Source organism: Python bivittatus, unplaced genomic scaffold, assembly GCF_059951505.1.
Source record: "Python bivittatus isolate LINGU-HERP-01145 unplaced genomic scaffold, Pbiv_v1 ctg000480_np1212, whole genome shotgun sequence".
Taxonomy (NCBI): Eukaryota; Metazoa; Chordata; class Lepidosauria; order Squamata; family Pythonidae; genus Python; species Python bivittatus.
In genome coordinates, this window is record NW_028277075.1 from 68,256,803 (window position 1) to 68,270,962 (window position 14,160).

General features: G+C 42.1%; 1 protein-coding gene across 1 annotated transcript in view; it reads left to right on the forward strand.

The window, feature by feature from the left end:
- The window catches only part of LOC103050792 (acyl-CoA (8-3)-desaturase), a 30,050-nt gene extending 25,422 nt beyond the window's left edge, over nucleotides 1–4,628 (forward strand). Inside the window, exon 12 of the mRNA XM_007426542.3 lies at nucleotides 2,484–4,628. Coding sequence (XP_007426604.1) covers nucleotides 2,484–2,535 — 52 coding nt within the window. The 3' untranslated portion in view covers nucleotides 2,536–4,628. The remainder of the gene's footprint in view (nucleotides 1–2,483) is intronic.
- Nucleotides 4,629–14,160: the final 9,532 nt, after the last annotated feature.

Here is a 14,160-nt window from a genome sequence, read left to right on the forward strand (position 1 = left end):
GAAGTCTGCTAGTTTTTTTTTCTTAGATTAATGAGTTCTGTGTTAATAGATTTAACTTCCTCCCTTGAAGTATACTTAGGCTCTTCACTCTTGGCATGGCTGGCAGATTTACTGCATTTGGAGCATAAGTTTTTATGGCTCTTATCTGCAGGGTCATGACCATTTGTCCCTTTCCCAGTGATGAGGTCGCGGACTAGCTCGTCCTTAAAGACCCTGACAGTTTGGATGTGATGAATCTGCCATAGGAATTTGCTCATTTGTGAGTCTGGTGGGGAGAGATGGCTGGTTGAAAGTCAGAGGTATGCATTTAACAATTCTTTGACTGGGTAAGTAGTGAAAATCTTTCAAATCAATTGTTCTGTTTTGGCAGTTTAGGAGATGAGATAGGGAGATCACATTTCTCTTGTGGCTATTCCATCTATGGGCATTCTGATGGATTTCTAGGAGAAGTTGCTTTTTCTGTAGCACACGGTGGTAGTTGGTTCTCACCAACTGCTTCCAGATGCCCTGCTGATGTTGTAGGACAGGCTGCCAGAATGCCAACGTGGCCAGCTTCTGTTGCCATTTTAACCCCCTGATTGCCATGGAGGATTTGCAGATCAAGGGCTTGTTGGAAGCTGTCTATCTTGACTGCAATGTCATTTAGCTGTCGCAGTGTGCCTGCAGACAAAAGACAGACCTCATGGAAAGGATGAGTAATGTAGTTGTGGGGGGTGCAGGAGACTTGTTCCAGGAGGTTATCTCCCCTACCTCCCTGCTCCAGAGAATGACTTGGGCTGAAGCTTTGGAGGGTTGGGGAGGAGGCCTGTCTTGTTCCTGACTTCTGTGTTGTCATATTCCTTTGGGAAGGGGATCCCGAAGCTGTAGATCTGTTACTCACATTTTGTGTTGTCTCTGCAGTGGGGAGATAGGAGTCAATTCTCATCTGTTTCTCTGCCTTATTGGATTTATGGACCCCAGTATCATTACTAGGGCTGGTCCAGGTTCTTTTCTTGCCTCTGGATGGCATTTTTAGGCCATAGGACTGAAGCAGAAGGGGTGAGGGCAGTCACAAGTTGGCAGCTTATTTCAGGAGCTGCTAGCTTATTGCCATCTTGGCTCCTCCCTTTGTCTTTGAATGCAATTTTAGAGTGCTGGGATTGCACAGGTATGGGTAGTATATAGAAAGGAAATGCTGATGTTCTAAGATATCCCATGCATATTTGGCTGGTGAGTAAGTGGCATGCAAACTGATAAGGACATGAATAAATCTCACATAATTACTTAGCTTCTCACAAGTCACAACTAATGTGCAAACTGAATGTTTTGAAAAGTATTGCTTCGAAATGTGATGAAAGAACTGCTGTGGTTTATTCACTGAATGGCTTATTCACACATGCAAGCCTCTATTTCATTATACAGGTAGTCCTTGGTTAACAACCACTCGTTCAGTGACTGTTCAAAGTTGCAACTGCACTGAATGATTGGTACTTACAACTGGTCCTTGAGGTTCCGACCATCACAGTGCCCCCATGGTCACATGATCACAATTTGGGCACTTGGCAACCAGCTTGCACTTACAACAGCTGCAGCATCTTGCGACCTTCCTTGCCAGCTTCCCACAAGCAAAGGCAATGGGGAAGCCAGCAGGGAAGGTCACAATTTGCTCCCATAAGTCAGTCCTGCCACTTTTTCTCCTGAGGAGCCTGCTATGGAGTATGTACTCTGTACTGCGTGCCCACCTACAGCACCCCCCCACACACTCCATAGCGCCCACTTGCTTCCATCTGTGCTCGTGTGGCACTGCGGCATCCCCTCCCCCACTGGCCACTCTTGTGTGGTGCTGTAGCACCCCCCTTACCTGGCTGCACTCACGTGGTGCTGCAGCACTCCCTCCCCTGCCCACCCATGCTTGCATGGTGCTGCAGTACCCCCTCCCCTGCCTGGCTGCACTCTATAGCACTCACCTGCCTGCCAGCCTGCTTGTGAGCTGCCTGGGACTTTGGACTTCCTGCCACCTTCCCCATTGCCTTTGCTTGTTGGAAGTCGGCAGGAAGTTGCAAATCACAGTCCCGTGAGGCCCTTGCTTAACGACCTACGATCCTCGCTTAATGATGGCAATGGGGACTGCCAGGATTGCTGTTGCTATGTGATGCAGTCAGGTGATGTCACATTTTATGACCACATCGCTTAGCGACAGAAATTCTGGTCCCAATTGCCATCATAACCCGAGGACTACCTGTATATCATTTCATGATGAATGTGAGTACATGAATAAGCCCTGTGGCTCTCTCCAGCAGATGGTACTGCATTGCTCCCTGTAATTTATTTTTTTTCAGTCCATGTTCTTCCATCCTGTACTATGCTTATATTTCTTATCCTTCCATCCACATTTGTTCATTGGTGTGCACCATAAATTCCTTGCTTGATTGTTAACTCCTGTTTGTGATTTCTTGTTCATATTGCTTGAGCTGGCTTTACCTCTCTTCTTCTCTTTCCTCTAGCTCTCTCAAGGAATCAGGGGAGCTCTGGTTGGATGCCTACCTGCACAAGTAAGAGCCAAACACCATCCCTTGGGGGACAATTCCCCATCCTCGTCATCTCCACAATTGAAGAAAGCAAGTGCCTGGTTCAGTTGGGGATGGTTATCCTTGTGAGCTGAATTCTGAAACCTGGTGTTGCTGCTCCATTGTTTCTCATGCTTCCCTTTTCTACTCATGCCTCTACCATCCCTCCATTCTGTCTGAAGATCTGAAAGTTTGTTCAGAAATGCATATTCTCCAGCCTTCGGGACCAGGAAGCAATACCAGGAAAGGCCTTCACTGCCACTTCACTAAAATTGGTGTTTAGCAAGAAAACCTTAGTTGCCTATTCCTTGTAGAGTACAAGAGCTAAGTTGTAGAAATGGTTGAAATGACAGAAGCTGGAAGGAGAAATTCAGGAGGTGGGAATAGAAATTGCCAGTAGAGAAGATTCATACTGGGGCCCATAGCTTAGCGCTGGAGAAGTTTGGAGGAAGAAGAACAAGGAGACTACAGGGGCCGAGAGTCTTGATTGAAATACAGTGGTATATAAAGGAAATTAATCAATGTTTATGAGTAGAGATCAGTCAATTCCTGAATCTAGTTCACAAGCACTAGAGACTAGTTAGGCAAGCTTAACTATTGGGAGGAAGTGAGGATTGTCCTCTGTGCCACAACTTCCTGACATTCCCGGATGTACTTTACAGAAAAGGGTAAAGAATAGCTATAATTATCCACATGCCTCTCCTATGAGCGTACAAGACAAGTTAGTGAAAGGAGACTAATGAATGTATTGTTGGAGGCTTTCATGGCCGGCATACGATGGCTGGTGTGGGTCTTCTGGGCTGTGTGGCCGTGTTCTTGAAGTTCTGTTTCCTAATGTTTCGCCAGCACCTGTGACCGGCATCTTCAGAGTGCAGGAGCACAGACAGGAGCAGTTCTCTCTGTGCCCAGGGTGATGTGACCCTTTTGTGGGTATTTATAGAGATCTGAGGGGGGGGGAAGGGGGGGATTGGGGGGGGGTCTGGTTCTGATTTGTGGATGACACCTTCGCAATTTGGAGTCAGGATGAAGAAGACCTAGAGAAGTTCCTGAACCACCTAAACAGCATCCATCCCAATATACAATTCACCATGGAAAAAGAAGTGGACGGCCAACTTCCATTTCTAGACACATTGGTCATAGGCAAACCAGACCTCAAATTAGGACACAAAGTCTACAGAAAACCCACCCACACAGGCCGGTACCTACACAAAAACTCCAACCACCACCCACATCAGAAAAGAGGCATTATCAAAACCCTCATGGATCGTGCCAATCGGATCTGCGAAACCCAATTCCTAAACTCTGAACTTAACCACCTTAATTGGGTCCTACAAGTGAATGGCTACTCCAAGAATGAAATAAAAAGAGCCATCAAACCAAGAAAACAACATGCAACTGAAGAAGAAAAACAGCCATCCACCAACAAAGTATTTCTGCCCTACATCAAAGGGGTCACAGACTGCATGGGAAAACTGATGGAAAAACACAATTTCCAAACAATCTTCAGACCCACCAGAAAAGTACAAGAAGTGCTAAAATCAGCAAAAGACAAAAGGGATCCCCTCACCGCCGCAGGAGTATACCGCATACCATGCAGTTGCGGGCAAGTATATATCGGGACCACAAAACGCAGCTTCCATACCAGGATAAAAGAACACGAAAGACACTGCAGACTACAGCAACCAGAAAAATCTGCAGTAGCTGAACATGCTCTCAAGCACACTGGACACAAAATCCTATTTGAAAACACAGAGATACTGGACAACACCAACAGCCACTATACCAGGCTATACCGGGAAGCCATTGAGATTCACAAACACCAGCACAGTTTCAATTAAAAAGAGGAGAGTCTAAAAATCAACAAAACCTGGCTACCAATCCTGAAAAATATAGTCTGCAAAAGGTCAACGAACTCAGCTCAACCACCAGGACGTGTGAACAGTTCACACAATGAACTTGCTAATCACCCCCAGCAGCCCCTCGTTAACAATTCAATAGAAGAAAAAACCCTGCCTAATCCCCAGGAAGATACACACTGATGCTGACACCAAAACAAGCAGCCACTCAGTAACCCAACCCCCATCCCCCTTCCCCCCTCAGATCTCTATAAATACCCACAAAAGGGTCACATCACCCTGGGCACAGAGAGAACTGCTCCTGTCTGTGCTCCTGCACTCTGAAGATGCGTGTGGCGAAACGTTAGGAAACAAAACTTCCAGAACACGGCCACACAGCCCGGAAGACCCACACCAGACTAATGAATGTTGATTGACTTATTGTAAAACATTAGTGCAAGTAAATGCTATTAGTCTCTTGGCAAAGCTACTGATACGCTTTTGGAGGTGTAAGAGGAGAATTAAAACAAACCTTTTGGTATTGCTCATTTATTATGGCCACTTTCTGTTTCAGCTGAATTAAACTTTGTTCTCCAGAAGGGCTAAACCTCTGGCAATTGCCACAAAAGTGCAGAACTTTTCTAAGAATGAGGCATTCTTTAAGTTAATCTAGAAAAGACCTTTTCAAAGTTGACCACACTTGAATCACTAAGTCAAGGTAAAACAGCAGTCGGTGCCTTCCCGGATTCATTTATCTAACAGTTTTGATTATATTCCATATTGTTTCTTTCTGTGTAGAAATGGTCCTTGTGAGGTGCCTTTCCCCTTGAAATGGTTTTACTGCTGCTTATTCACCGAGATGGGTCTCTGCTAGATGAAACAGAGTTCTATCCTGCCAGATTTTAGCTACTGAAGATCAGTGTTAGCTGAAGATAGGGATCCCACATGCAAATGGACTCTGAGGGCAGAGAAAAAGAGAACGATCCACCGTCTCCTCCCTCTGGGTCCAAACGTGGATAACAGGGCTGTATGGCTAAGTATGCTTTATATTTTAGAAGCACATGCCTCATGGAAGCAAAAACCCTCTCTCCCAAATGGGGTTGCTTTTCAGTTCAGCCAAGGAGAATCTGCTGGTATTGGTTTTGCCCAGCACTGACTGTAGAGAGAGGAGAAGTCAACATTTGGTAGCGAAAGAAAAGAATTGTGAGATTGAGAAGCAGTGAGTCCCAGTCCGTGTTTTCCTCATGGAGGCTGATGTGATGCTGGCAGATGGAACAGGAGAGGGCGCCCTTTTGACAAACTCTTAACACTTCTGGTTTACAGAAATCAGAGGTGCAGCCTCACCAGCACCAAGAAGCCAGTCTGTCACAGCACTGATCATCAGATATTTTTTAAATATTACTTAACCAATAGATTCTCCAGCCCTGCGATACATCGTCCTTCCTCTCTTTTTCTATCGTAATTATGCAAGCATGTTCCGCAACTGATGCCAGTATTTGGTAATAAATTTCAGGGCTGAAGAAAAGGATTATTTACAAGAAACCTGGTGCGAAGCTGCCAAGGCATGGCCTCCCCAAGTGTCAGAGAGCAGTGCAACAAACAAGCTTTTGCCTGTAATTGCTGGTAATGCTTGCAAGCTGCATTTCAGGGGAAACACATTGCTTGCCTAGATGGTAGTGAGTTATATAGTAACTCCACCCAAAGGACCAACTTTTGTGCCACGTGAATGGCAACTGACTAGTTTCTTCTCTATTCACTAATATTTTGAGAACTGCACAGGCAATATATAAATATGAAATCTTTTGAAAGTCTGATTTTCTTTGGTGGCAAAGAAGGCATTCTGCTCTGTGTTGGATGTTTCAACTGGGTAGAGGGAGAACACATTTCCCAGCTCATCTGGAAAGTTTGAAATAGTTTGGAAACTGCTGCCAAAACCAAGAAGAATAAACAGATGCACTACTTGAGCTTGGATGGTAAGAAGGTCTCCCTGCTGAAATCTTAGAAGAAAAGTTAAAACAGGAAAAAGGGGCTGGATCATATCCAAGACTGCTCTAGTCCAGGTGGCAATACTGTTCAGTGCTCTTTCTGATATCAAGATGACAGGTCACCAGCGATAGCCTTCCACTTGTGAATTTTTCACATCTTTTAAAAGTCAACCTTATCTTGATAGACCTCACCACATCTTAGCAAATAGGAGCAAATTCTTTCAGACTCCAGGCTCTCATCATGGTTGCACTGGATGACCAGTTGTATTTTCATGCTTATATTTTAATGTTACGCTATTCACTGACTGTTTTTACTATTGCCAATTTTTGTGCTGGCATATTTCTTCATCATTTATTTGTCAGAGGTGTATTTGCTAGAGGCCAGTCAATGCTGGTTCAAACCCTACATATTTCAATTATTACCAGGCCTCTATCAAAGTGGCTATCTCTTCCTATATTCTATTTCCCAATCAGTACATTTGGAAGTCTGATGTGGAACACTCACATTTTTAAACTTTTCCTCTATACAGAAAGAGTTTTGACTTTCAGTGCCCTCTACAATGACCAAATAATTGAAAGAAGGACACTTAACTCTAGATTGTTCTCTCTGAGGGGTTTTTTTTGGCATGGCCCCTCTTTCTCAGCTGTCCATAACAGCACTGAGCACATTAAAGACATAGATTCTCTGCAAGGTAATCACATTTGCTCATGGGGCTAAAGGTGATACACCTCCACCACACCTTTTCATCAATCCTGAGGCCAACATGTTCTGCTGGTTTATGGGTTAGAGACTATATATGTACAACAAGTACACAACTAAATGTTCTCCATAATCAAGGAAGAAAAGCGAGTGTATGGGGAAGGTGGTTAATTCTGCCTAGGCCCATCTTGTGCCAATCAACAATGATTCCTGGATGTGGTGTTAATCCCAAGGGAGGAGAGTCTGTTTGCATTAATAATTGCTCTGGGGTGTTGATAAGGGGTATTCCTCAAAACGATTAGCTCTGGTTTGTGCTATAATATAACCATCTATAGATTTAGCCTTCAGTGCTGTATGCATAAAATGTCTGCAGTTCTTAGTATCTTGATAGATTTTAGTTATTAGAGGTTTAACCATGAAGAACATCTCGATCTGTAATGAGATCAAAACCTAAAACGCAAATATCTAAATATTTCAAAGTATTATTATGTAGAACCAGTAGCATCAGGTCTGATTTATTCTAATTTATACCATAGACAGACAGGACACCACTTTTATATATCAGTAAAAGGAAATTATGAATGGAAATTTCTGGATTATTTAAAAAGTTACAGTCTGAATACTGCAGAATCTTATATTCTTGCCTTTCCCATTACAATACCTTAAATATTTTCAGGGACAGTAATGAAACAGGAAAAGTTCTAGAGTCAGGCTTTTTTTTAAAAAAAGGAGAAAGAGGACATTCTTGACATGTTCTGCAAAACAAATTTAACCAAAGAGAAAACACACTATGCATAATCATACATGATCTGGAAATGGCATAGGATGTACAAACCTTTTGGGAAATTCAAAGGAATCACAGTCACAATAATAACAGCTGGATTCTATTTATTTTGAATTAAAATAAATACCTAATTAAGAGTCCAGTTCTGGCATTTTGATGGCACCATATGAATCCAGCCTGAGTTGGATGCACAGTTATTGAAAGAACAAACTGTAAACTATGGGCTCAAATCACCGCTAAAGTCTTAGCAATTACATTCATCAAGGGAAGAGGCCTATAATAAAATGCTTCAGTTAGTGCAGCCCAAGATTCTTTTTTGTTCTGCTTCATACTGCTTGCTTACATTTGTGTGCTCTGAATATATCATCCCAAAATGTGTACAGGAATAGAACTATGAGTCAAGCATGTTCTTCGAAGCTACACCCTTGCAGATGGACATCCAAAAATACCAGTCCTAATGTTTATGGGCAAAGCCATAATTTCCAACACCTACTCATGCTATTCCTTTTGTTGTTTCCAGAGCTTTGCTTGCAACATAAGTTGGTCCACACCATTAAATGAGCACTGAGTGCAAAATCATTGTTTCAGTTTTATTTTAAGTGGATGGATTGCACTGTGTTTTATTGCAAATACTCTATTAGGGTATAACACAGATTATCTAAAAGATTCCTGTGTAGTACAGTTGTCAATTACTTCTTAGCTGATACAAGAAATGTGCTTTGAAGCTAATCAAGATCCAAGTATCTCCCCCATTGATTCTCCCATAATCATGCCATGGTCAGAATCTATTGGAGTACTGTGTTGTTTAAAAGGTCTAGATATCTTCAGTCTGGAGAAAAGACAACTTACAGAAGATGTGATAGTACTCTTCAAGTATTTGAAGGGCTGTCACAGAGAAGAGTGGCCATGTGCTATTGCCCCAGAGAGCAGGACAAGAACCAATAGGTTAAAATTACATGGAAGTTTAGGCAAGAAATCAAGAAGAACTTTTCTAACTTTGTAGGCTATTAGTCAGTAGAACAGGTTGCCATGTGAAGTGGTGAGTTCTTCACTAGAAGTATTCAAATGGAGGCTTGATGCTCAGAGATGCTCAAGTGGATTCTGTACTAAGGATAACCACTAAGTCCCTTCCAATCCAATGATTCTATGAATTCACCCCTCCCCCCCCAAAAACAATAAAGGAGTAGCAAGTACAACACAAATAGGTATGCAAAACACATGTATGCATGAAGCTACCTTTGTTTAGGATAGCCAGGACTATGTGTTTTCAGTTCAAGAGCATGATTCATCCAACCAGTTTTTTTATCATCAGTCCCTGTTTCTCTTCCATCTGCCCAGTATGACTTGGCCATGGATTGGAGTGAAAGTAGTCACCAAGCTCCTGTTCACCAGGCTGCTTTAGCTTTATACTTTGCTCTGCACTGCTTCCTGATATCCAGTCCCAAACAGTTTGCAGATGTATTGGAGTGTGCAGAAAGATTTGGGTGGAGTCGCCCAGATTCTCATGCATGTATGAACATTCTTGCATGATTGACTGCTGAGCTCTGAATTCCTGTGACTTTGCATTGCTTTGATCTTGTGGTGTCACAATTTATGCTCTTAAGTCATATCACTAATCTATTCTGTACATTTTAAAACAGTTTGTTTTGAAATGTTTCCCAAAGGCATAGTTAAATATCTATCACACGTTCTAAAAACTTGTTTGAAAATGCCATTTAATTGCTCTTTAGTTTTGAGCAAACTGTCACTGCTGCAACATAACTATGTTTTCTGTGCCAGCACTGCTGGCTGCCAGTCCAGAGATATGCAAACTCAGGCAGAACTTTCAGAAGCAAAGAGGCCTTTTTCCCGATAGGTACTGATGTATCTGTAACATAGTCCAAGCTAGGCATGGGTTGAGACCAGGAATCTGATAAACAAACAACAAATCCAAGGGAAAAGAGGAGAGGCCCAGTGAGATGGAATCCAGAGCTCAAAACATAGCACAAGAAGGTAAACTTGACAGAGCTGAGGCTGAAAAGTTGCTTGCGGTGTTTTTTCTCTCTGAGAGTGAGGCCAATAAATAAACCACACGGAGCCACCACCCAGATGCACAGCTGAAGTGCATTACTCATTGGAGTCTACTTTCCTGCCAGCCTGCTTCTGGGCCCGTGTATTTGACCTGTGGCACCCAGCTTTCTGCAGTTGTGTTTTTAAAACAAGCTACTGCTTGGGGTGGGGTGTCTGAACTTCAGAGTCTGGGGGGCTGTCAGTGGGTGCAGGCAGGGAGGCCTGGGGGCTTGCTGGATCTGCCTCAGCCAGAATGGATAGCTCCAACACTGCTGGGATCACCCCTCCCACCAGGACTGTTATCTCTAGAAGTCCCTGGCTCTACTTTCTCCTCCTCCTCCAAAAAGTCCAGCAGGGCCATAACACTATGTCAGTATAACAGCAAAAGACACATGCAGCATTGTATTGACAAATCTGCAGTTCAGTAAAGGCAGCTTAGTATACTCTTCTCTTAATAGTGCACATTAGTGCTTTTTTGGGCTGACGTGCACACAGACAATGGTACTGAAATAACATATGTTCACAAAGAACAAGCAAAATAGTATAAGAAACAGTGGTAAAAGATCAGGTTGCTTCCTGAGGAGTGTACAAACAAAATTCCTATGTAGGCCGTCCCCAGTTTAAGAACAAGTTCCATTCCCAAGGTCCGTCCTTAAGTCAAATTTGTATGTCAGCTGGAACAGTATTATTATATAACACTGTATAAATAGTATCATGTAATTAACTCGAACCATTGTGTATTTAACTCAAATTTTGCTACAATAGACTGTTCTTAATATGGGTCATCCTTAAACCAGGCGTTCTTAACCTGGGGACTACCTGTAGCAACAACAGAGGGAGGCAGGAATAGGAAGAAAAAAAGTAAGATATGGTTGTCAAGCTGGACGAAGGAGACTTCATTTTTTAAGGCAGAGCCACATTTTCTGCCTGGCGCATCACCAGTGGGGGCCATCTGCCACTTCCTGAATGCAGTAACAGAGGATGTCATCTTCTACCCACTCCCAGTTCATTGTAAAGGCACCTCCACTGGTGTTTGAAGCCCTACTACAAAGCTGCTGTTTTCTCTCCTAAGCCGTCTTAAGCCGTTCTGGACTGATGCTCTGCAGCTCTTCATTTTGGTTTAGTGACAGCACCAGGTGTGCCCCCTCCCTTCCAGCAACCGGTCTCTGCCCTGTGCAGCCATTTCACCCTGGGTGGCCAAGTTCCTATGCTCTCTGCTGATCAGCAACTAGCATTTAGTACAGTTAATCCAACAATGGCCCATTAAGTCAATGCACTTTCCTTGCCCGCATTTTCCCAGCCCTCCTAGGCACTCGTTGCTCCATTCAACCCTTGCGTCTCCCAACAGACACTCTTTTGTTTTGGCCCAGGCTGAGTGAAGCAAGCTCACTTTGCACCCCCTACCCTTAGTACTGCAAACCTTCCCTTCCTTCCCCATCCCCCATCTTTAAATTGCAGCGTAGGCATGTGGGAATGACAACACAAAGTTTCATATACATATAATTTTATTGAAGATTTTTAAAAAGGAAGATAAAACCTAATACAAACTAATATAAAGTAAGGAAGAGAAAGAAAGAGAAAGCTAAAAGTGGAAGAAAGGGGGGAAATGTAAAAGAAAAAGAGAAAAGAGAAAAAAGATACAAAGAAGTAGCTTCTAATCTTCATTACAGCAGCTGTAAGTACAATTATAAATTTACCTCTTACTCTGTGGTTACAGCATAACTCTCTCCTTTCTATAATGTATCCTGTCTAATCATCAAAACCATAATCATAAGTTCATTTTTTCTGTTTCATGCAAAAAGTTTATAAGGGGTTTCTAGTCAGCAGTAAACACAGATATTGCCTTTTCTCTGATCAAAGAAGTCAATGTAGCCATCTCAGCAAACTCCATCTTCTTCACCAACCATTCCTCCATTGTGGGTAATGCCGAATCTTTCCATCTTTGTGCATACAACAATCTTGCTGCAGTTATCATATACAAAAAGAAAGTTCCACCACTTTTTTCCAACTGTTCGTCCATCAATCCCAAAAGAAAAACTGCTGGTCTCAGTTGTATATGAATCTTTAAAATCCTCTGAATCAGTGTATGTATTTGAATCCAGAATTTTCTAGCTTTTTTACATGTCCACCAAACATCATAAAATGTCCGTTGTTCACATTTCAAACATACATTTGAATTGCCTTTATACATTCTAGACAGTTTCTCTGGTGACATATACCAATGGTACATCATTTGATAAAAATTATCTTTAAGATTATAACATAGTGTAAATTTCAGTCCTTTCAGCCACATATAGTCCATTGTTCCATCTGTATATTATAACCAGAATATTAGCCCACTTTATCGTACATACTTTCACTTGTTCTTCTTCTGTTTCAAATTTCAACAAATGTTCATACATTTTAGCAATTACATGTTTATCATTTGTACACAGTTCAGTTTCAAACTCTGTCTTACAATGTTCAACACTTATGTCTACTTTAAATCTTTGATAACAAATTGTCATCTTAATCTGACAGGAGGAGAACATTTTTAAATATAAGACTGGAAAGTAGGTGTGTTAACTATTTTTAGTCTTAAGCAAATGCAAATGAAATGAAATCAAATGTAGGTGTTGTCTTGATCCCCATCTACAGTTTTTTGAGATGCAACTTCCAGCATTCCATCCAGAGGCCAAGGGTGGGTATCAGCCCATTCGAAGGTGGTGTTGGCAACAGCGCTCTTTGCACCTGACAGCCTTTTGACCACTGGGGCAAATGGTGGCAGACAGAGAAGGGGAGGGTCTTCACCTGCTGCCCCTGTGTCTGTTTCTCCCCTGGCCTATGGTTACTTAAATGAGAGTCTGTGTTTAGGGAGTTTTCTTTCTCAATAAATTGAACTTTGAATTGCTAGCATTCATTGATAGCCGGGCTAAACTTGCACTGGGCATCCAAGACAATGATATTGTGAACAATATCACTGCTACTTATTACTCTGCATATGCTCAGTGCATCTTTTAACTTGGATCTTGCTCAATTCAAATCTCCAACAATGTGAATCTCTGCTATACATGTCCACCTGGTGGTGAGCCCCACTGATGTCAAAGGAATTTGTTCCCAGGAAGGTGAGATGTCTTATTCGTATCTCCGCATTTGGTATCAATTCAGTCAATAGCATAAAGCAAGCTAGTATTTTCTGTAATGTGAGGTTAGTCATGCTGGCTAATCTTTTCCATGTATTTGAAGCAGTATGAATACTCTGAAATATTATATTGCTGCTAAGTACTCTTATCCTTCTGCTATAGCCCCAGATCAGAAGCTGCTGATATAGCCAAAGTCTAGGCTTAGTGATCTTCCATTACTTTCTGCATCAGCTTCAGCATCCTCCTGCTGAAAAGCTTCTGTGTACTTCATTTTCTTTCATTTCTTGGAGAGTCTTTCCTATACCATAATCATTTCTAGCATGATTATTTGCTTCAATCCTTTTCACCCCTCTTTTTCCTTTGGAATAGAATCCCCTTTTCTAGCTGAAAAGACAAGAAGCACAAAATCAAACTCCTGCCTTTTCCCAAAGATTATGGTGAGTAGAGAACTTTAGTGATGGTCATGAAAGCCCTCTGGTCAAAGGCCAGGTGTCCCAAAGCATTTATAAATTAATGGATTAAGTGGAAGAAAGATGGTGCCTCCAAGCAGAAATGGAAATGTTCTCACCTGGGCAGAGACCCAGTCTAAATTCTGGTCGTAATTAATGGTCATTGGGATGTGGCTGATTTGAGAGACCCAGAGAAACCATGTGGCTTCTAGGAGCCTATGAAAAATAAAAAGAATACTAATTAGAAAAATTCAATTTGAGGAGAGCTCATTCTTTCAATACTTTTAAATAGGATTCTTGAGACAAGCTTGGTTATTTTCTTAGGATTTTTTCTGAAATCACATAAGGGGCAATTTCTAACCCATTAGAAAAGGTTCCCTGACAAGCCTCACTTATCTCCAGATTTTTCTACAATACTCTGCTCTCTTTTCCTTTACAAACATCCTTCACTTTTCCCGTTTGTTACCTTCCAATGGAAGGTAGATAGGAAAATGGGAATAAAGTACTCAGTAACTGTTGTCTGTAAATGTCTCTTATTCAGGGAGGCATTTATTTAATTATACTTCAAATGTTTGAGGCCTTTCAATGCACTGGGAATTACAGTTCCCAGGGATATTGGTCCTATGGAAGTCCTGATGTCAGACTTTCACTCTCAAGCCAGAGCAGAGCACCACTGCATCTCTTCACCAG